The sequence below is a fragment of the Phocoena phocoena genome, chromosome 7 (assembly GCF_963924675.1).
Source record: "Phocoena phocoena chromosome 7, mPhoPho1.1, whole genome shotgun sequence".
In the NCBI taxonomy this organism is placed as follows: domain Eukaryota; kingdom Metazoa; phylum Chordata; class Mammalia; order Artiodactyla; family Phocoenidae; genus Phocoena; species Phocoena phocoena.
In genome coordinates this window covers 8348966-8373709 of record NC_089225.1, presented here as the reverse complement: position 1 = coordinate 8373709, position 24744 = coordinate 8348966, and the positions used below count along the sequence as shown (strand labels likewise).

Genomic DNA, 24744 nt, shown 5'->3' with positions numbered 1-24744 from the left:
GGTGAGAAGTTGTTGTGTCTTTTCCAAAGCCAAGGCACCATTGAGCTGATGTAACCAGGACAACCAGGGAAGCTCCAGTTTAGAAAAGAGTGGGCCCAGCCTGGCATACTGATGCTGCAACACTGTCGATAACCTGTTTCCATTTCTCCAAGGCTCTGGAGACAAAGCTGATGACTCAGAGGAGGAGGTGAGAAAGCCTTAGAGCAGAACAATGGTGGGGAAGAAGATGTAGTCAGAACTCTCTGAACATGTTATTGGTAGATTTACACTTGGTTCTCATTGTGTTACCAAGTTTATTCTGATTCAGAGAGAAAAGGATTTGGCTTCAGAGAAACTTGAGTTGGGGAAGGCAATTTTGTAGAAGAGGTGAGAGGTGCCATGTTTTAATTCAGCTTCCTGCTTCACCATCCATGTCTCAGGCTGAAGGGTGAGGGTCGTCTCAGGCCCCTGTGTAGAGAGGCTTAGGAATGTGCGTAGACTCTAGGATGTGCTGCCCAGGACCCCATTCAAGAAGGCCCTGCTGCTGGGAGTGCTCTTGGAAGACAGTCTCCTTCTGCCCCTTCAGCTACTGCATCTCTTCAGGACAAGGTCCCGTCCTTCCAGGGAGGTCCACAGACAATAATCACTTGAGTCCAGGGTACAAAGGCACAACCATTTTGGCCCAAGGAAGCATATCTCTGATGGACTTTTCTAGCTCCAGCATTCTCTGTGGGGCTGTTCTAGACTGTCAGACCTGCGCCAGAGCTCACTCCTTTGCCCACTTCTGCTTCCTGACTCTCTGGCTCAAAAGTGTGGTTCCCAATGGTTCCCCCTGAAAAACATCCTGCCCCTTTAACTTCATCTCACAGCCTGTTTGCTGGAGAACACTACCTGAGGCACAATCACATGGATGCATTGTGCAGTACACACACACACACACACACACACACACACACACATTTTTTAATCAAAGTAATTTTTTAAGATACATTTATTTTTCATTCCTCCCAAGAATTAACCATAAAAGAATGCCTCCTTTTCTCCCACTTTCTTCTCCAAAACACCCTTTAAATTCAATTACTTCCTTAGAGTCGAGTTTGCATTTTTTGATTCACATTCTCTTGATGGTCCTGACTCTCAAACTAGGATGGGCAACCCCACCCTTGATCCACCTGGCAGACTCCTCTTCAATCATGTTTACAAAAGACTAAATGTTCTGTAGATATCTTAGTATTTTATTATTAGGTTATTATTAGCCCCAGTTATTGTGCACTGTGTGATTAAGGCCTTTCCATAAGTTTCATATCTTCTAATGATAAATAACACCAATTTAACTGATCCTGGTAATATGTGTTAAAATCTAATCTTCCAAAAGCTAAAATGAATTTCAGGTGAATAGAAAATAAACATGAGTCAAAGATTTTATGTCACTCTAATTAATGAGGAAGCCATTAAGATGTCATGATCAGTTCAGAGAGCATCTAAAAAGCTGGCATATGTACGGAGAATTTAACAACACAAAAGTTAGAATAAAGTTGTAGATTTAAATATAAACCGTTGCTCACCAGGCCATCTTCGGAGTTATCTGTTACGCTGGAAAGAAATTATCTGCATCTCCACTGGACAAATATCATCCATTTTTTTGCTTTATTTCCAAGTTTCAGGTAATTTTTCTGAAAGGAGAGAGTTGCTTCCCACATATGATGACGTATCCCTAGTCATATAGCAGCCATCACTTCCACAAAAGAAGCTGGAATAAGAAAGAACCCCAAAGTGATTACTGCACACATGCATCAGAAAGTCAGGACAATGTTAGTAGACTGGATTGTGAGAAGTGTTAGCCATGAATTGCCACTGTTACTATCCCGTTAGTGGATTGTAGGCTCCATTTGTATTTCAGAGTCTCCTGAGCTCAACCATAAAATCACTCTAGGGCAGGTGGGACTATTAGGGAAAATTCTTAAAGCTTATACGCTTTTATTTTATTGACGTATTTCCTTGAATGGGTCTGTGGTTCAGCTTCTGAGGGAATCTCTGTTCTCATCAGGGCCTCCCTAGAGAGAACTAATTAGAGTGATTTCCACGAGCCCCAACTTCCAGGAAATCCTGAAGCTGCTGTCATCGGGGCAATCACTTGGCCTGGCAGCCAGCCTGGAAGAAGCAAGTAGCTTCTCCGCTGACTCTAGAAAAGACCTGGAGCTCCTATGATATTTCTTACCCAGTTGCTCTTGCAAGGAGGGTGATTTAAGGCTGTTTTTGATAGTGATTTTCTCAGTGATTTTTCATCTTCAAAAACGGTGGCAGAAGGAAGCAAAGTGAGGGATGACTGTGCTCTCATCTTTGTGAGATGGGAGATGGGACTCATCTGGTCAGACTGGCTCCTGTCAGTATTCTAGACTCTGTGATGAGGATTATGGCAGACTTTCCTACCACATCATCTTTTTTTTTTTTTAAATCATTTGACAGAACGTTTTTTTTTTTTAATTTTTATTTTATGATAGAGTGTAGTTGGTTTACAATGTTGTGTTAATTTCAGGTGTATGACAAAGTGATTCAGCTATACATATAGATATATCCATTCTTTTTCAGATTCTTTTCCCCTATAGTTATTACAGAGTATTGAGTAGAGTTCCCTGTGCTATAAAGTTGGTCCTTATTGTTTATCTATTTTATATATAGTAGTGTGTATATGTTAATCCCAGCACCTAATTTATCCCTCCCCCTCACATTTCCCCTTTGGTAACCATAGGCTTGTTTCCTATGTCTGTAAGTCTGTTTCTGTTTTGTAAATAAGTTCATTTGTATCATTTTTCCAGATTCCACATATAAGTGATATCAGATGATATATGTCTTTCTCTTTCTGGCTTACTTCACTTAGTATGATAATCTCTAGGTCCATCCATGTTGCTGCAAATGCCTGCCCCATCATCTTGATATTCTCTCAGGGGTATCTCCAAATGAGATGCAAAGCAATAATTCAGAGGCTTCTTTAGCAAGATAGTTGGACCACTACATCAGACACCTTGAACTGTGGTGGAACTAGTTCCCTACTGCTCCACAATTCTGTGGGCAACAGAAACAGGCACAATTCAATTGCTTGCTTGTTTCCTTCGCCTCCCTCTGAATGGTAAATAATAACCAAATGGGGATTTCCATAGAACATCCATATAGTGCTCTGAATGGGCAAAATCTTGTGCCCTGCCACCATTCTGCTACAAAGAAGGCAAATGTTTGTTTTTGGTCTGTAGTCCTGGGAAAAAAACAGTCTTTGCAGAAAACCCATACATACTCCAACCCACCCCACAGGCACAAACATGCTGATTCTGGGAAAAGTGTTTGCTAATATCCAAATACCACATATATTAATAAAGAGTTTTTAGAGATATACATAATTCTATAACAAGGAGTTTCTTTTGAAACTTGAAATAATTTCTTAAATGCCTCTAAAAAAAGATAAGCAGGATTATGCATGATATACATAATAAATGAAAACATTTATTTTAAATTATACAGTCAGTACACAAATACATGTTTGCTGTAAAATTATTCAATAATAATCTTAGGGCTCTTCTTAGAGACGACCAATATTAGCCTAGTATGACACTTTCCAGGCATCAAAGTAGTTACATACATGTAACTACCCTTAGGAAACACCATACAATGTTATTATTTGTGGATATATTTACTTAATCAATATACTTCTGTGTATTATACCACAGCTTACTTGCTGTATTTTTGTTTTCATTTGCTTTTTTACTTAACATACGCCATGGGAAACTTAGCATGTCAGTATAAATATCATATTATTTTAAACTGCTATATAATATTTTATCTAATATTTTTAGTTTTTGTGTCATTGTTTTGTTTGTTGTCATTTTTATGTCTTTATTGCATGTGGAATTTGTTTAAGGTTTTGAGGTAGGATTGTAATTTTGTTTATTTCCCCAAATATTATTTGTCATCTCCATGTATTTCATGGTTCCTCTTTTACCTAGTTACTTGGACCTCCAGTATATATTATAAGGTTTAAAATCTCTCTGTGTAAAGAATGTATTTCTGAATTTCCCACTCTGTGTTACTTACATAGTTTTTTTTCCAGGTGCTGTGCCAACATCATACTTACAAAACATATTTTTAAAAAATTTTTTCAATACTTTCATAATCATTAAGGTCTACATAATCCTAACTTTAGCAACTGTACATTTTGATGCTTATCAGAAATGAATTTTACATAACAAGAAGGAAGAAGCTGCCAGGGCAGCACTAGTGCAGCAGACACTGGGTACAGAACATGTTTTGCTCTTGATTGGGACGATCCCTCCCCTCGACCCCACAAACACACCTGATTCCTTTTCTTAACACTCTGTTAACTATTATCTACCACCTTCTTTATGGATTTTAGAATTAGCTTTTCATGTTCTAGGAAAATAATTTTTCTTGAATGTTACAAATTTTCTTGGGTTATTAACTGGGATTGTATTGCATTAAAGGAAATAATTATACATTGCTAAAGTATATGGAAACATGTTCCATCTCTTTATTTATTCTTTATGAACCAAGGTAAATTGTTATTACTTTCTTTTTTATAGCCATAGATCTTAAGTTAATTTCTAGATGTTTGGCTGCTTTTGTTGTTAAATAGGATTTTTTTCTTGCTATCACATGGTCTAATTGGTTATTGTTGCTCTATAGGACCATTATTGATTTGGTATGTTGATATTTATACCCATCCACATTCTTATACTTTAATTTTAATTGTAATAATTTGCCATTATTATTTTGGGGGGATATTATAGACATACAACTATATTATGTGTGCAAATAATGAAGTATTAGTAATGACTATGTATAAAGCCAAATTAAATATTTCTGAGTATAATCATCCCCCAGCTCCATTTGGAATATTTATTTTAAAATGTGGGTAAGGCCAATGATAATAATGCTTTAATGGCCCTCGATAAGTGTGGCTGAATTCTTCTTCAAAAGTTTTTCACAGCATTCATTTCTACCAAACAAATGAGGGAACAATTTCAATCTGTTGTTAACTGATTCTAAATCATCAACAAACCCTTTTCCAGTTTTCTGAGGAGACCTGGTATTCTGTTTGGGTACCACAATTTGTGGTAAGGGTTAAATCAGAAAATGCCTATGAAATGCAATGGGTAAATGTGCTTGATAAGAAGTAAGCTCTTAGTTCAAATTGGCTCTTACTATCACTATTTTACTTTGTAGACATCCAGTTAGTGCCACCTGCATTATTACATCGTGTGTGTTTATTTATTCCTGTATCTGGCAAAACGTAACCAGATGCATGCCTTATCCTTAGGGAAATTATGTTTTGGAATTAAAGCCTCCACTAGGATTTCCTTCTGATACCAAGATTCTGCCAGTTGAAGGGGCAGGATAAAAACAGAAGATAACTGTTGGTTAGTGCATTTGTTTTTATTCAGCATATACATGCTAAACCTGCTCCCACTTTAGAATTTGAAATCTAGATGGCAATACACCTGCACTTCACTCGAGTCTTGACTTTAGGCAAAGTAGTTCATATAGAAAACAACTGCTCCAAATTCAAGAAGAGAGAGAGAATGACACTGCTTATTTTTGAGAAATGGGAGCCCAACCTGACACATTCAATGTTGTTCCAAAAAAAGAGTTCAGCAAAGGAGTTTTGTTTGAGCATGTATGATCAAGACAGCAGGCACATATGAGAAAAACAGAGGCTCTTGTTCAAGGAGGGCCCAAGGAATTGAGATGTTTCTCTGGAAGCAATGAGCATTTGTCGAGCTGACACATGGAGGTTTTCTAAGACAGGTTTAGAATGATCATGGTAACATTTTTAACAGTTGATTCATACTCAGCCCAAGGAATGAGCACACTTGATACCAAGGGCCAACAGAAGAGAGTCATACAAAATTGCTTCTAGCTAGGCTGGTGAACTAATGGTCTAAAAAGATAAATGCATATGTGTATATTACTAGGTGGGAGAAACCATGTAAGAGATGAGAAAAAGCAAGTAGAAGCAGCACTTAGTTGTAGTACTGACCCAAATTGTTACTGAAAGTGGAGTCTGTCTCCTCACCACTTGGAAGCCAGTACTCGAGAGGCAAGGTTGGTGGAAAGGTTTGCTTTATTTCAGAGACTGGCAACCGGGGGAGAGGGCGGACTCATGTCCAAAGTGACAATCAGTGGGCAAGAGCTTTTAAGGGGGAGTTTCAGGGTTTTATAGGCAGAGGGAGGGGCTACATGCAGAAACAGCACAGTCAGCTCTGGCACTCATCTTGAAATTGGTCATGCCGTGGTCTCATCAGTGTCATCTTGATTGTTTTGAGTACAGCTAATCTTCAGTTCCAGGATCTGTTTGTTCCTATTTCTTTGACACCAGTTTTCAGAATTGTGGCAGCTTATGTCATGGCTAAAATCTGGTCATCATGTAGTTATCTTCTTCCACCTGGTGGGGGGTTTCAGTATCTACAAAACATCTCACAGAATACGGCTCAGAATATTATCCATAGCTCTTGAAGAGGAACTAAATGTCCTTGACTTTGCTTAATGACTAAACGATTATTATTTTGTCCTGTTTGACTGTTTTTCTTCGCTTCTGCATTTTCTCACTTCTCTGATTAAATTTATTCTTTGACTAAATTTTTCTACAGACAAGAGGCAGGCAGAGAATATGAGGGCAGGCAGGACCATAGGATCTTGCGCCATTTCAAACTTGTCTAATCAAATATCTCATTTTAGGATTTTAGGGCTTTGAAGGTATTCAGGCTTTGAAGGTCAAGAGACCCCAGTCAGATTTCTGGCTCTGCCACGTAAAATCAATTTGATTCTTGACTTTGGCCAAAACAATCTCTCTGACACTGTTTCCTCAACTATGTAATGTCAATAATATGAAGAATAACTTGTTTCCCACTGAGTATTGAATGAGTTAATTATAAAGTTTCTATCATACAGCAAATATGTTTAATTTTTTTTTAGAATTAGAAGCATTGTTCGTATTCTTAAACAGCTTGCAGATTAAGTACAAGACTCCCAAACATGACTCTCATCTGTTTTAAGGATAATGCTACATTTATTTTTGTTCTTCTTTCAACTTTATATTAAACTCTAGGCAAGAAGGAGATAAAAATATATTAGAGCATTAGCTGAAAATTCAAATACATGCAAGGGTCAGGAAAGCAGTCTAAATGAATGAAGTGGTCCTGGTGGGGAACGTGGCCAAGTGGAAAGGGCACGTCCTATCTTACAGGAACTTCTCCCAGTGCAGCTGGGCTTTGTCATGCAGGAAAGCAGCTTTATTGTTAACAGGTTTTCTGATTTTTCAATGAATGACTTACTAGAATTTTTTAAATAGTTCATGTTCCATTTAATTTAATTAATTAACTCTGTGCCAAGCCCAGTGCTAACATAAGGGCACGGTCTTTTTTTTTTTTTTTTAAATTGAAGTATAGTTGATTTACAATGTTGTGCTAGTTTCAGGTGTACAGCAAAGTGATTCAGTTATACATATTATACTCTTTTTTCAGATTCTTTTCCCTTATACGTAATTATAAAACATGGAGTAGCGTTTCCTGTGCTATACAGTAGGTTCTTGTTGTTTATCTATTTTATATTTAGTAGTGCGTATATGTCAATCGCAAACTTCTAATTTATTCCTCCCCACCCCCACCCGTTTGGTAACCATAAGTGTGTTCTGTGTCTGTGGGTCTATTTCTGTTTTGTAAATAAGTTCATTTGTATCATCATTTTTTTTAGATTTCAAGTAGTTCATGTTTTAAAAACATTGGCAACTAATTAAAATAAATCCTGGGTAGGCAGAAGTATTGATGAAAGGATGCATGTGTGTGAGTGCCAGTGTGTGTGTTTGTGATTGCAGGGATGGACTAGAGTGAACAGTGGAGAGTAAGAGGAAAGCTGTGCGTTATACACCACATAAATACACAGGACAGGGCTTCCCTGGTGGCGCAGTGGTTGAGAGTCCGCCTGCTGATGCAGGGGACACGGGTTCGTGCTCCAGTCCAGGAAGATCCCACGTGCCGCGGAGCGGCTGGGCCCGTGAGCCATGGCCGCTGAGCCTGCGCGTCCGGAGCCTGTGCTCCGCAATGGGAGAGGTCACAACAGTGAGAGGTCCGCGTACCGCAAAAAAAAGAAAAAAGAAAAAAAATACACAGGACAGGAGGAGGTCCGAAGTTGAGAGAGACCATGGTCAATGGGGAGACACTGTAGTTCAGAAAGCCTGGTGCACTGAAATCAGGGGAGGGAGTGCAGGAGGAGGGGATGAAGAGGTAAGCAGAGGCCAGATCTATGCAGTACCATCTAGGCTAAGGATTTGAGCTTGAACCTCAGGATGATGACTAGTCTCTGAAGGGCATTAAACAGGACTAGCAGGATCAAATGTTCACATCTGGTTGGTCTCTCTGATTGCAAAGTGGTGAGTCTGTGGAAGGAGTCAAGGCTGAGGGTGGTAAGATCCGTTAGAAGGTGGTGCTGTTACCGACCAGGGTTCTTGGCCTACACCAATCAATAAAAATTGACTATAGAGGCCACACAAGAAATTCAGGCAAGGCTTTACTGGGACTCAGGTGGTTTGCCCACCCTTCGGTGGTGCTGTATGCAGGGGGCACACGCAGTGCCCTGCTTTTGCTCCCAGCTGTTCAGAAGTGGCAGTCGGTCTTTTTGGTCTTTTTGTATCTTCTTGTCCAGAATTTGCCCCAGCTGCACATGTACGCAGTTATTTTTAGTCCCTCATAGTTTCTTTGCATCTGTTGCTTGAGGAGATGTTTGTCCAGGTGCAAGTACTGTAGCAAAGGGTCCCAGGTCCCCGGTCCCAGCCTGTTTCAGTTTAAGGGATTCAAGTGGGAGTGAGCGGGATTCAAGACATGGCTCTTGGTGTGGGAAGAAGCAGATTGATTCGGAGATACCTGAGAGGGCATATCCACAGGACAGAGTTGGGGGCAAAGGGCTGTGAGTGAGAAAGGGGAGGGAAGATTGGGGCTGCCTTTCTGTACAGTATTCAAGTTTCAGGGAAGATTCTCACCTCCATCAACACAACGCATAGTAGGTAATGTCAGAAAATGGAGAGTGCTAACCACTGGATTGGGTGTGTGTGGGTGGGAAGCATCTTTCTAGAAGCATTCTATTCTTGGTCTACAATATTACCTCTCCATGAAGAAAGGAGAGCCTAACCTCTAAAGAATAAAAAGAATAAAAAGCAGTCAGGCTAAAATGGAAATTGAGTTCATTGTACAACTTGGTTCATGTTCTTTGTGTCGTGTTTTATCAGAATCTAGGATTGAAAGGATCCCCTTGTTTGGGGTCATTCTCACCGTACTCTTTATGTCTCAAACATCAAGGAGTGTATTTCTGCCAGGAAAACCACCCCAGCTACTTCTCTGTTTATAAACGTGTTGACTAAGTCACATGCAAACAGATGTGCAATAGATCTTGCATTCTCCACCTCCGCTTAGAAGAAAAATGCCACTAACAAGATTTATGAAGAGTTATTCTAATCCACCACAGGGAGTGACTACAAAATAAAGGGGAAAATAAAACAAAACATTTGACTACATAAATCCTCCTCTCTTTATTCTACACCATCTCTAGGAAAGAAATAATGAACCTTTCCCTATGATCTGCTTGTATTTATAATTGATTTATCTTGTAGTTAAAAGGAGATTTACTCATTAAAATTGAGGCAGACAGGAGAAAGCAATGTGGGTTTGACCTTCTGGCTTGCTTGGGTATCACTTATCAGAACTGAAAATAGAGTGGAGTTTTATCACGCCTTCAGAATAAGAGACTAGATTAATTCTTTAAAAACATTTTGTTTCAGTCTTTTAGAGGAAGCCAATGACTACCATACATATAATTATGGGTCTGATAACCTGGGGTGATTCAGAAAAGACAGAATTCTCCCTACTTCCAACCCTATTGCTAATTATTATCTTGTCCACCCTGCCAGGCTGACATGCCAGAATTATTATTATTATTTTTTTGCATTACAGTTTCATTTATTTAACTTACAGCTTTGTTTTTTGTTTAACATGATATTCCAGGTCAGAGATAATACATTTGGAATTCATATTTGTATCCACGTTGATGGGAATATATTTTTATCTGGTCATCTGCAAGACCAAGTTTTAATAAAATTGTAGCATGAGGGATTAAATGTAAATGAGGCTCAGAAATGATAGATATGTACAGTAAACAAATGGCACATCAGTATTGCCCTTGTTTTCTTTTTTTTTCTTATTTTATTTATTTATTTATTTTACACACACACACACACACACACACACACACACACACACACACACTGTATTTTATTTTTACAAGAGATAAATCAACTGACACCAAACATTGTAAATGGATGACCACAACAAAAGCAACAATTATTTCAATTACCAAACACGAAACACACATAATATTGACTGCCCTTGTTTTCTAACACCTTCTCCTTTCCATTAGGACACTCTGTAGACCTTGAAGACTTGAGTGTGTCCTCCATTTATCCACTTGAATGGACTTGAGGCCAAAGCATTTTATTTCAATTAGAATTTGTGTTTTGTAAGGGCAGGCTGGCCCTGTGTCTTCTCTGGGAGCTCCCAGAATTCCCAACACCAAGTTAACATGGTGTTGGAATTTGGCTTATTTCTTGGTGTGTTGTCTCTCCTTACACATTTTTCTAATATCCTTTGATTTAGGTTGGTAGGATTCTAGGTTTCCAACATTAACAAAACACTCTGTCACTTTGAATCTCCTCTGTTCTTAAATAATTTGCAACAAGCATTATGAATCTCGCTGAAACCTTCAAGATATACCCTCAGCAGAAAGTTGGGTTGCAATTCTATTCTGTATTCCAGAAGGAAAAATTTATTTTCTAAATAATAATTTGGGGGTAATCAATAGTATGTATATATATACAACCTACTAGTTCTAGCCATTTTGAGGGCTCAAGAGAAGGGATAGTGAAAACCAATGGTTACTAAGCCTTACCATGAACACATGAAATAGACTGATTCTTATTTTACAGATCAAGGAGCTGAGGCTTAGGGGATCCAGTGGTCATTATGTCTAATGGGCTACTGGCATGGAGTTTGACACCATGTCTGTCCGGTCCTAACATACACCTCTTCATAGTACATGACACTGTTGCATAAGCTTTACAACACTCATTGCCTTTTCTAACTCAGTGCAGCTAACCTACCTTGCTTCTAACTTCACCCGAGGGACAATCCCACTCTGTGCATTCACCTTCAGATAAATGTCTGCTATAGACAAAGAGCACATTTTATTTTATTTGCAAGGAATGGGGCCATCTGAAGTTTTGTATCTTAAACATGTCAAGTGCAGGATTCCACATGAATCACAGTCTTTTATTGATTTATTTTTTGAGTGGGGGAGTTCATTTTCCAGCCAGGAAACACATGCCTTTTCCCCAGATTCTTTGAATTCCTAATTCTCACCGGAAACTAATAGAAAAGCCCAACACAGGATGCCAACAGCACAATAATTAACTATCACCACTGCTGATATTAAACCTCAAAAATGTGAACCCTGCACCTTATATATTTTTTTCCTTTTATTTCTCACTGCACAGGGGGAACATCATCAAGACAGAAAGGCTTCCTAGGATGCATACGCTCCTTACACTTGAATGGGCAGAAACTGGACCTGGAGGAGAGGGCAAAGGTCACATCTGGAGTCCGGCCCGGATGCCCGGGCCATTGCAGCAGTTACGGCCACATCTGCCACAACGGAGGCAAGTGTGTGGAGAAGCACAGTGGATACTTCTGCGACTGCACCAATTCACCGTACGAAGGGCCCTTTTGCAGAAAAGGTACAATAGAAACTTATGTTTTCCCCATGTGCTGTGTTTTAGTGCCTACAGGTTGTAGTGAAGTCATAGGAAACCCATGCCCTAGACAGTCCTCATACAATCATTTACTCTTCCTCAGTTTCCCTCTCTTTAGAGACTCTGCATAGCTCCTTAACATAATTACATATACTCATTCTTCTTGTGCATTGATACTGGCAGTCCAGTTGAACTGGATGGATAGGAACAGGAAAACACACTTGACGTGACCTAGAGCCAGTTGAGCCCCGGGAGAGATGGACTGTCATTTCTGTTGTACTAACCTTTCCATTTCCAATTTCTCCATCCACAAATGTAATCAGAGAATTATAGAATCTAGCCTTGGAACACCCTTAGAGACCTTGAAGCCATTGTAAATCATTTTACAATATGGAGAGTGTAGGTGAGTTGGTAAAATCCACATCATGTATTTAGTAAAATCTCCCTGTTCTGCAGATGACATGAGTGGGGTCTGAGGCTTTAAAAGTCTTGCCCGAAGATTCACATTAATTCCTCAGGGGGCTGAGAATAGAGCACAGGAGTCAAAATCCCTTCCCCAGGGACTTCCCTGGTCGTCCAGTGGTTAAGACTCCACACTTCCAACGCAGGGGACACACATTCCATCCCTGGTTGGGGAACTAAGATCCCACATGCTGCGCCCTGTGGCCAAAAAAAAAAAAAAAAAAAAAAAATTCCCTGCCCCAGTGCCTTTCCACACACCCTCCTAATCTTATGAATTCATGTCATTGATAAAAGCTAAATATGTTGGATATACACCTTAAACAAGGAATGATGGTTATGGTGTAAATTCTCTGGATCAATTAAAAATAACTACAAACTGTAAAAACTCATTATTCAGTATCCATACTTAGTATTTTTCAACTAGAAGGACAAAAGATTTGGTCTACTATCAATCTTCGCAGAATCTTTTAAAGTTTAATTTATTGATGGAAAAAAAGTTTGTTGACCAAGAATGTAAACAATATTTCAAGAGAAGCATTTAAACTATTAAAATAAAATGTTTTAATCACTTTGAAACACCGTTTACATACAGACAATGATGGCAATTACAAATAATTCTTGTCAGTTCATTAAAACACATTTTTCAAGCACACCCTTAACAAACAATGCTTTATTTTAGTTCAACTTACTCTTGGAACTTAAAGACAGCAGGGGAAAAAGCACCCAGTGTTCTCTTTGAAGGATTATAATTTAAGCTCTTCATTCATTGACACTGGCCTCCTCCCCAATTAGTTTGAATTACTTGCTTGTTATTGCTGGGAAGCATTGAGCTCCTCAGGAGAAAATTAATGGTAGAAATTACAGGGCCAGCAGAGTGTCGGTCCTACATGGGAGTTCGAAATAAAAGAGATCCCACCCCAGTAGGCTCTCTAAAACAAAGTGCTCCTGCATTTTCACACTGGTGGAAGTCTCTGGAATAACTTCCCCTGAATTTTTTTTTTTTTTTTTTTTTTTTTTTTTTTTTTTGCGGTACGCGGACCTCTCACTGTTGTGGCCTCTCCCATTGCGGAGCACAGGCTCCGGACGCGCAGGCATCAGCGGCCATGGCTCCCGGGCCCAGCCGCTCCGCGGCATGTGGGATCCTCCCGGACCGGGGCACGAACCCGTGTGCCCTGCATGGGCAGGCGGACTCTCAACCACTACGCCACCAGGGAAGCCCTCCTCTGAAATTTTGAATGCCACCCTTAGACTGGCCCCACAGGGTAGAAGAAGCAAATGCAGAATAAACACCACCAAACCCAGTCCCTAAAATATACTAGCATTATTTTACAAGATCTATACCCAGTGTCTATTTGGGAAAAAAAATAAAGAAAAGCAGTAGACCTCTCTGTATTTCTCCAGAGACATTATTCAAACATCTCATAGATCATCTTGCTCTAAATTTAGCCTAATTTCCCATTGGCTCCTTTCTCTAAAACAATTCCTATTCATTATCTTCTGCCCATGCCACTTCATCTTTTGACTGTATTTCTTGAAATGTCTGCTGTGCTCTCTCCCCATGTTTTAGTTTGACAGATATTTGCTTAGCCTTTTCAGCTTCCTTCATATTTCACTGTGAACTTTTCCCCCATCTCATAAATCTAAGGAAATTATTCCCTTTATATTCAGCAGTTGCAAAGTAAGTGAGATGAACCTTTTAAATGCATCTTTGAGCAATGCCAGTTGGCTCTGAGAAGTGTGGCTTGGGACTCAAATGGGAACCCTTAGCTCCAATATTGTCCTGGATAAAGCTGTTCTCTTTTAGGGCAGTCTTTTATGTTAACTTTCCATGGCATGTATATTTTAGGGGATGCCAATCCTGGAAATATCTGGTGTAGAATTAAGGACATTTGTCCATGACCAATGACTGGGCTAGAACCACTGTCTATTGACCCATTTTCTGTTTCTGAGTGTTATACAAAGGAATGATAATCACAAACTAGCTAGCAGTTATTGACTGCAACATTTATTCCTTATCCCCAAGCTAGGAGGGAAGAAACAATATTTGCATTTAACATGTAAAAATACTGACCATCACACTGGTTTAGTGATTGCTAATAAATGTCAGAGCTGGAGGTTCATCATTTTTTGATTCCTTTTTCCCGTTTTTGACCCTAATTTCATCCTGTACAGGAAAGTGTTAATAGGATTCAAATATGTAGGGGGTTTTTTGTTATTGTTTTATGTATGTGTTTCTCTTTTTTTATTTTTGGATGTAATTTACATACCCCAAATTCACCCTTTTCAACAGTACAATTCAGGAGTTTTTACTATATTCACAAACTTGCATGACCATCACCACTCCATAATATTAGAATGTTTTCATCATCTCTAAAAGGAATCTCATACCCCTTAGGAGCTATTCACCTTTCTCCCAGTCCCTGGAAACCATTCATCTAACTTTGTGTCACTAGGAATTGCCTATTCTGGATATTTCAAAAAATATATAGAATCATACAATAAGTGGCCTTTTTGTGTCTGGTTTCTTTCACTTAGCATAATGTTTTCAATGTTCGTCTATGCTGTGGATTTTTCAGTGCTTTACTTCCTTTTATTTCCAAAAGAGTATTCCATTGTGTGGATGTGCCACATTTTGTTTATCCATTCATTAGGCGATGGACATGGGATGTTTCCATTTATTTTGGCTATTATGAATAATGCTGCTATTCACGCTCATGTACATTTTTTGTATCAACTTATGTTTTATGTTCCCTTGGGTATATACCTACAGATGGGATTGCTGAGTCGTATAGTAATTACATGTTGTCTAACTTTTTGAGGAACTGCCAAACTGTTTTCAAAGTAACCTCTCCATTTTACATTCTTACCAGCCATGTACGAGCATTCCAATTTCTCCACATCTTCACCAACACTTGTTATTATCTTTTCCATAAGACACATTCTGCTGTGAATGTGTGAAAGAATATCACATTGTAATTTTGACTTGCATTTTTAAATGACTGATAATGTCAAACACTGTTTCATGTACTTATTGGCCAAGTGTGCATCTTCTTTGCATGTCTATTCAAATCTATAGCCCATTTTTAAACTGGGTTATTTTTCTTTTTATTGTTTGGTTGTAGAATTTTTTAATATTCTGAACATAACTGTCATAATAGATATATGATTTGCAAAATGTTTCTCCCCTTTTCACTTGCTTGACAATATCTTTTGAAGCACAAAATTTTTATAAGTCCAATTTATCTATTTTTTGTTGTTGGTGGTGGTGTTTTGGTGTTATATCTATGAAACCATTGTCTAATCCAATGTCATGAAGATTTATGTCTATGTTTTCTTCTAAGTGTTTTGTAGTTTTAGGTCTCACATTTAGTCTTTGATAAATTTTGAGTTAATTTCTGTATATGGTGTAAGGTAGGGGTCCTACATTTTTCTTTTGCTTGTGACTATCCAGTTGTTCCAATATCATCTGTGTACTTGTCTGTAGCCCACATCTACCCCAACCACTATATGAAGTGTCTAGGTATGACAGTCATTTAAATTTTTTGAATTAAAAACTCTAGATAATATATTTGGAATTCTATTTGAAAATACATCTGGAAATCTAGAAAAATAAAAACCAAACTAATCATTCAAAGACAACCATTAAAAAGGAGATCTGATATTCTTGTAGCTCTTTTATTTGCATTTAGTGTAGCTGAGATAATTCTGTCCATTCCATTTTATATTCTGAATTTTCTTTATTTCATTTCATAGCCATTCCTATATAATTCATCAATTTTAATGATTGCAATATATTCCATCTGGTGGAATTGCTTCTGTGTATTTGACATATTATATCACAGAGCATTTTAGTATAGCAGTAGTAGAACTCTGGTACCAGTCCTGCCTGTGTTCAGATTCTGGCTCATCTACAGACTACACTGTGTGACACTGGTTATGTAATTCAACCTCACAATTCCTTGGTTTTCTCGTCTGTAAAATGTGGAAAATTCAGGAATTCTTCATGAAAGATTCTGATGGAAATTTAGTGAGCATTTCACATAGCAATTGAGATAATGCCTGGCCTATAAAGTCTCAGTAAATGCTCTTACTATTGCTTTGGAATTTTAGATTGCCCCAAATTTTGCACATAAATAATGCTGTGATAAACACAATCATTGATTATTCCCTTAATAATGGAATTTCAGTGAAAACATAGTATACATATTTGGGTAATTTAGCAATTGCCAAAAACCTGTTGAAAAAATTCTATAATATATACCTTCCTGCCAACTTATATTATTTTTTTTTACTTTTTATTACAGAAAAATTCAATCATGCACTATAGTAGAAGGGTTTCAGAACCCCCATGCATCCATTATTTAGCCTCAACAACTATTTACTCATGATCATTTTTATTTCGTCTACAGCCTAACATCCCTCCTCCTATTATTACTTTATTTATTTATTTGGCTGTGTTGGGTCTTGGTTGCAGCATGTGGGCTCTTCATTGTGGTGCGCAGGCTTCTCTCTAGTTGTGGCATGCGGGCTCCAGAGTGTGTGGGCACAGTAGTTACTTGCCCCGCAGCATGTGGAATCTTAGTTCCCCAACCAGGGATCGAACCCACACCCCCTGCATTGGAAGGTAGATTCTTAATCACTGGACCACCAGGGAATTTTATTATTTTGAAGCAAATTCTAGATATCACATCCGTTCTATAAATACTGCAGTATGTATTGTTAAAAGATGACATAAAAATATGTATCCACAGGACTGTTATAGTAAGAACATTTTAATAACTTTTTAATAATATGAAATATCCACTCAGCATTCAAATTCCTATTTCTTTCATTTATTTTCAGTTTGTTTGAAGTTATTCTAAATTACTTACAGCCTGACTGACTTCTATGGAAACGCTAGCCTATTCATTAAGGCCTGGTCTTTATACTTATTCTAATTCTAAATCTATTTCTATTACTATTTTTAAGACCAGCTGTTGTTTATTGAGTTCCTACTGTGTGCTGTCCCTTTATATCCTCTCTTCCAACCCGTCTGCCTGCCACGAGATTGAATTCATCCCTGTTTGTGTAAGAATAGCCAGCAGTTGACGGGATCTCATGAGAAAACAGGAGGAGCACACAAATAGGGTCCAGGCCCATGTCAATCTGACTCCAAGGCTGCCTTGGAGATACACAACCTCTCCAGCATCACCCTGACTCCTAGCATCTGCTCTGAGTTCATTACACACTTTAAGGCCTAGTCAATACCAAGCTCCTCTTTCAGGTCTTCTCACGCTGCTCCCGCCCACAGAGGCATTCAACTCTGGGACTCAATGTCTCCGTCATTCACACATCACATTCAAGGCCACGTTCCATCGGTCTTATTTCTTTTCATGTGTGTCCTGTCTTCTCAGAATCTAATCAGCAGTTTCTTCCACCAGGTAGGTACTCAACCGATGTTGCTAATATTGGTTATCATGGCCCTAGAGTAGCATGATGGTGATTGGTAATAATCACCTTCAAGTGAAGATTTTTCTTTCATTTTGCCCAGTGGTTTCAGATGTTCAGATAAATCAATCAGAGAGCTTAAATATGATCAGAGAGCTCAAACTCTTAGATTATAAAAGAAAAGAAACTGAGAGAATAATCAAATCCAGGTGTTTTGCTGAATTTAGTTTTAGGTTGAACTTCACAATATCTAAATAAATAAAAATACAACTGGGGCTGGGGAGGAGGGAAGACAGAATTTGGTAGGACAGCTCTAGTTTAAAAACTGCTTTTCAGGTCTTCCTTGGTGGTGCAGTGGTTGAGAGCCCGCCTGCCGATGCAGGGGACATGGGTTCGTGCCCCAGTCCGAGAAGATCCCACATGCCGTGGAGCAGCTGGGCCCGTGAGCCATGGCCGCCGAGCCTGCGCGTCCGGAGCCTGTGCCCCGCAATGGGAGAGGCCACAACAGTGAGAGGCCCGCATACTGTAAAAAAAAAAAAAAAAAAAATGCTTTTCATTTTAATTTCCTGTCTTAAGTATAGGGAAAAAATGTAATATGAATGCCTGTATCTAATATACTATTCATGACAGAATGATCTGAATTATACTTACATTTGAACACACACACGAACATCCCATAAAAGCCTTTACTCTGTTAACTAGGAGTTAGTAGCTCAAAACGCAGACCAAATGTCCCCAAGGAAATTCACTTGAGAAGAGTGTTTGAATCCAGCTGATGATCAACTAGAACCCTCCTGTCACCAGTTTCTGCACAGATCTCAGTAATCAGGAGGACCAATGATTTTCTAACCTGCATGCAAAATGCAGAACACTTTCTCTGAATCTTTAGTGAAAAGGAACTGGTATTCCCAGTCTGCCAAGCAATATGCATAAATATGCAACTTTAATTTTTTTGGCACCGTGACAGGCTGTTACAGAATTTTCACAAAGGTAGAACAAATTTGCAATGGAATTAGGAAGCAAAAGCCAGGTTTGATCATGTTCTAGGTGCCACCAACTCAATCAGAGAAATTCATGGGGAATTGCAGATACTCAATCTTTCAGAAAGAAGAGAAATTAATTATGCCCATATAGATTCATGTGTTTTTTAACCAACAAAGACCTATTGTATAGCACAAGGAACTATACTCAATATTTTGTAATAAGGGTAAAGAATCTGAAAATAATAAATATATATGTATGTATAACTGAATCACATTGCTGTACACCTGAAACCAATACAACACTGGAAGTCAACTATACTTCAATTAAAAAAAAAAGAAAAAAAATAGATTCATGTCTAATGTGCTGTTTTCATAGCAGAGGTTTGTTGCAGATCCAAGCTCTGTTGTTCTACTGAGGAAACTTTGCTCCATACCCTGATACTGTGTAGAGATAAAATTGAAAGTAAACTTAAGAGCAGCCCTGATTCAAAGAAAAAAATATCCCAGCACTTGGATGCATGTGCAGTCATTAAACATATATTTTATGATGGGCATTAGTATGGGTTGAGGTTGAATTCTCTTCTAATACGGAGAGTCTGTGAGTTTAAACTACCGTGGTAACTCTCTTAAGAGCTTTTAACATATCCTCTTGTTTATCCGCCCAGAAATATTGTTGAGGGAGGTGTTATGTTTCCCATTTGCCGGATGAGAAAACCATCTCCATGGGTTTGACTAACTTGCCTGGAACCACACAGCTAGTATGAAATCAAAGGAGGCTTCAGATCCAGTGGTGAAATTGGATCCTTGCTGATTCCACTGAACAAAAATGATAGCAGTTGGAGTGAAGACATTATACAGGGAGGATTGGGTGATTCCTGCTCCTGCAAATTGAATGTCATCAGTCTGTAGAGGCTTCCCTTCCCAATGGTGATGGCAGATCTGTATCCTCTATGTTGTGCTGTAGGAATTGTTTCCCATGGGAATGCCTATTTGCCAAAGTCTTTGCTCTTTTATGGAACTGAAAACCAATTCCCTAGGTATTTAAAATCATTGAGTCCAAAGGGGAAAGAGGGGAGAGATAAATTAGGATTTGGGGGTTAACCTAAACACACTACTATATATAAAAGAGATAACCAGCAAGGACCTACTGTATAGCACAGGGAACTATACTCAATATTTTGTAATAACCTATAAGGGAAAAGAATCTGAAAAAGAATAGATACATATTATGTAAAATTGAATCACTGTGGTGTACACCTGAAACTAACAAAATACTGTAAATCAACTATCCTTCAAATAAAAAAATAAAATAAAATAATTGAGTCCAGGAATTGGATACCTATGCCTTTCCTACTCTTTCCACAGATTTTCTCTCCTCCATTTCCACGGGTCCTCACACTTTCCCAACACCATAGAGAATTACTTTCTTTCCCAATGTACTACTCTCAGTAGTTTTGAGCCCACTCAACACCCTCCTGACCCACGAGAAAAACATAAACCAGAATTGTTAGGATTTCAGTTTTGAACGTAAGATAATCCTGGTGCAATTTCTCTCTACTATGCAGGAGGCCGGGACATCTCCTCTTTGCTTCTCGAGAAATCAGCCAGGCCCGTGTTAGTTATTCCGCAGACATACATGAAACTGGTCCTACATTTCACAGTGCACATCTGAGCTCTCTCTTCTAGCCACACAACCTTGTTCAAGGTGCTTAACCCCGGCAAGCCTCATGTTTTTCATCTGTAAATAGAAATGGTGATTTCTGCCACTTCAAAATTATTGTGGGAAGCATATTCTATAATTCATATAAAAACTCTCACACAGTGACCGATGCATAGGAAACAACAAACAAGCAATGATGGCTCTCCTGCATGCTCGACCAAATGTTTTAATGTGTGCTTTCCCCTCTGATATTTTGCAGAGGTTTCTGCTGTCTTTGAGGCTGGCACTTCAGTGACTTACATGTTTCAAGAACCCTACCCAGTGACCAAGAATATAAGCCTCTCTTCCTCAGCGATTTATGCAGATGCAGCCCCCTCCAAAGAAAACATTGCATTGAGCTTTGTGACAGCGCAGGCACCCAGCCTCCTGCTCTGTATCAACTCTTCTTCTCAGGACTACCTGGCTGTCCTGCTCTGCAAGAATGGTGAGTTCTGTTGGCATGAAGCCTGATGGAGTGTTATTCTGTGCTGGAGGGCCAGTACATACCCTCCAGAACTCTGCATAATTTCAACTTAATGTGGTCTCACCTGGGCAGTGTCTTTCCAGATCTCCAGTCCAACCTTTGATTGTGCTTTTCCTTTATGAGTTGCAATTGGTATTCAGGAGCTATGTCAATTCACTGCTGAAGTCTCGAATACATTGACTTTAATTTGCTTCAACTGTGTAGCAGTCATTCTTTATTATTTATTCTGTGCTGCAATCCATTAAGTGTAAAGGAGCAGATCATCAGTCTATCTGAATTTCAGAACGACACTCGTCACATACATCCTGTCGTCTTTGCTGCAGGATCCTTTACTGAGGACTGTTAAAACAACAGGCGTAAATGCACGCTGTATTAATAAAAGCTGAATGCCTAGGTCTTAGAAAGAAGTTGTATGTGTGAGTCATAACCTTGTGAAGTATGGGGCTGGGTGCTGAGAATCAGATTTTGGAAAGAATGTGGACAAAAGGAAATATGTGAAGATTAGAATGATAAAGGGGCTAGAACACAATGAGTACAAGGACTGTTGAAGGACATCAGTTTTGATGGCTGTTAGCAGAAGCCAGGTTTGCTCTTCACACTACTTAATTCTACCCTGCAATGATGAGGGCAGTTTATTTAGTCACGACCAAGGGCACTCAGATCAAACTCCTGGAGAACAGTTGGAACAGGCGAAGAGGGCAGATGTGGACATCCCTGTAGTATGGTCTCAAAGAACACTTTCCTATGATTGAGAATTTCTTTTCCCCTCTTGTAACTTGCTATATAATGAGATGAGTTTGGGCTTTTGAACCATCCACCACAAGGATGGACTGTGGCACTGGTGGGGAGCATACAGGAAGCTGGGGATACACAGCACACACTGTGCCCTCTCTAGACCTTATGTGGAAACTTTAGAAATTTCTCTTGCTCTACTTTTACTTGGGTTTATTCTTCCTTGTGTCATCTTGTTTTCCAACTAGGTATGAACTAGATAATGAAGAATGATATGTGGGCCTCAAGCAAGGTTCAAAACTGGTGGACCTGTGGGTTGAATCGGGCCTGATTTACAATAATAAATTAACTCTAAAGGACTCATTCATCCTGAAAGCAACATGAAAGGGAAGAAAAAAAGGAGATTGAGAAACTAGGATAATGAATGGTCATCCAAGACTGTCTGGTCTTTAAAGACTCTGCAAGAGAAAAGGAAAACCTTATGGGTTATTAGACCTCTTATTTATCAGCAGAGCTCTGTATGATTAGGACCATTATAGAAACATGTCAGTTTTTAACTCTTGCCCCTAAAATGTCTCTGTAAGGTCAATAAGGCTGGCTGAGGAGAGTGAGGCATGGATTAACGGATTAACCTAGGCCAGCCAGATAATTCATGACACAGCTAGGGCCAGATGCCAGGTCTCTAGATAGTCAGCCCAGCAATCTTTCCTCTAAACTAGATCATCCTGCTCTGTTGGGACTGGACTATAGTCAGATGGTTACAGAGCACTGAGATGCCAGATTTCCCCGAAAGCACCTTTTGGGTGTAGTTCTGCAGGATCATGCTTATGGTTACAGACTGTGTAACAAAAATAACTAGATCACATTACATATATATTACTCCGTATAGTCTATTATAATAGAGATATTGAACTCTGTGCTGGGCACTATTCTAATTAGTACAGAGGACTTAAGCCTCACAATAATCCTGTGTGATTACTGGTATTAACAGAATCAGTATCTTAGAGTTGTAGAATCCAAGGCATATAGACAGACATTAAATAACTTGCTTAAAATCCCACAGCAACTAAGGAGAGAGCTGGGATTCAGTCTTCCCTCCCCAAGTCTCGTAGGTATTCTTGACCATAAGGGGTAAACTAAGAGTGTTATTTTTTGAAAGACAGCATATTTTAAATAACTTTAATTGGGAAGGCATCCTTTTCTCTTTTTTTAATTGAAGTAGAGTTGATTTACAATGTTTTGTTAGTTTCAGGTATCCAGCAAACTGATTCAGTTATACATACATATATATCTTTTTTTTTTTTTTTTCAGATTCTTTTCCCTTATAGGCTATTACAAAATATTGAGTATTGTTCCCTGTGCTATACAGCAGGTCCTTGCTGGTCAGAAAGGCATTCTTGAATTCTGCCTTAACCTTTATTTTCTTATACTCTAATGCCTCACTTCATTGAAGGCTCTACCTGACCCCATAGGCATTTACATGTTTTAAACCCTGGTAAATGCAGGAAGCAAGGAGATACTTGTGCCTTGTTTTTTGGTTTAAGGTTAGATCTCAGGGCTAGTGTAAAAGTACAGGCCTTGCAGCTCAGTCTAAGATACAGGAAATGGATGTCCAAGCCGTGGTTAGTAATGGAGTGTCCCCCATCCCCTTACTCAATCTCAGAGAATCACTATCCCCACCCACCTCGCCCCACCACGATTGCTCTAGGGACCTCTTGTTTTAGTAGGTAGTGCTGGGGGACTCAGTGATTGAGGATGCTGGACTTTTCCTGCCATCTCTTTCTCCTACGGAGACACAACTAAGATAAGTGCCCATTCATTCATTCTTCTATTGATTCTCTGGGTCATTGATTCTCTGGTCATTAGTCCCCCTGCACGGGATCAGGAGACTGACAAAAGTAAGCAGGATACAGGATACTGTGCTCTCTCAACACAATCAGGAAAAAGAGAGACTCAGACACTACCTTAAACTTTTTGAAAGATGATCTAAATATATGAGGGAATCCAGTTGCCCAGATTTCTCAAGCAGTCTAACTAGAAGTGAGATTTTGCCTAGCTTGAAGGATCAATCTCCCAGGAATTCAGAGATTACAATGGTAGCGTAAAATGCCTTGTGCGACAGTGAATTCCTTGTCATTGGAGGTCTTTGAATAAAAATTGCATGATGATTTGTTGGAGAAACCATAATATGAATTCCAGCAGTGTATGGCAGAGAAAAGTAACCTCTTAGTTTCTTGGCATGTCTTAGATTTCGTGATTCTCTGTTCCCTTCCTGTGTCGTCTTACATTTATATTTCTTTCTGCTAGGGCTTTATTTGCAGACTTAGAAATGCTTCTATAAGGAGTTAAGAAGTGGTATGCTTTTCTAAAATTTTTTATTTTATGTTGGAGTATAGTTAATTTAGAGTGTTGTGTTAGTTTCAGGTGTACAGCAAACTCATTTAGTTACACATACTCATATATCTGTTCTTTTTCAGATTATTTTCCCATATAAGTTACTACAGAGTATTGAGTATAGTTCCCTGCACTATACAGTAGGTCCTTGTTGTTTATCTATTTTATATATAGTAGTGTGTGTGTGTTAATCCCAGCCTCCCAAGTTATCCCTCCTCCCCGACCCTTCCCCTTTGGTAACCATAAGTTTGTTTTCTAAGTCTGTGAGCCTGTTTCTGTTTTATAAGTAAGTTCATTTGTATTATTCTTTTAGATTCCACATATAAGTGATATCATATGATATTTGTCTTTCTTTGTCTGACTTCACTTAGTCACAGAGAATAATACCTGTCTCCTTCATAAAGCTGTTATTTTTTAAATTTTATTTATTAATTTATTTATTTTTGGCTGTGTTGGGTCTTCGTTGCTGCACACGGGCTTTCTCTAGTTGCGGCGAGCGGGGTCTACTCTTCGTTGCGGTGTGCGGGCTTCTCATTGCAGTGTCTTCCCTCATTGTGGAGCACAGGCTCTAGGCACGTGGGCTTCAGTAGTTGCGGCACGCGGGCTCAGTAGTTGTGGCTCACGGGCTCTAGAGCACAGGCTCAGTAGTTGTGGCACATGAGCTTAGTTGCTCTGCGGCATGTGGGATCTTCCCGGACCAGGGATCGAACCCGTGTCCCCTGCATTG

General features: G+C 39.1%; 1 protein-coding gene across 2 annotated transcripts in view; it reads left to right on the top strand.

Moving 5' to 3' along the window:
* The window catches only part of CNTNAP5 (contactin associated protein family member 5), an 881675-nt gene that overhangs the window by 753786 nt on the left and 103145 nt on the right, over positions 1-24744 (top strand). For both annotated transcript variants that reach the window (XM_065881152.1, XM_065881151.1), the window contains exons 18-19: positions 11582-11821; positions 20628-20852. In XM_065881152.1, coding sequence (XP_065737224.1) covers positions 11582-11821; positions 20628-20852 — 465 coding nt within the window. The remainder of the gene's footprint in view (positions 1-11581; positions 11822-20627; positions 20853-24744) is intronic.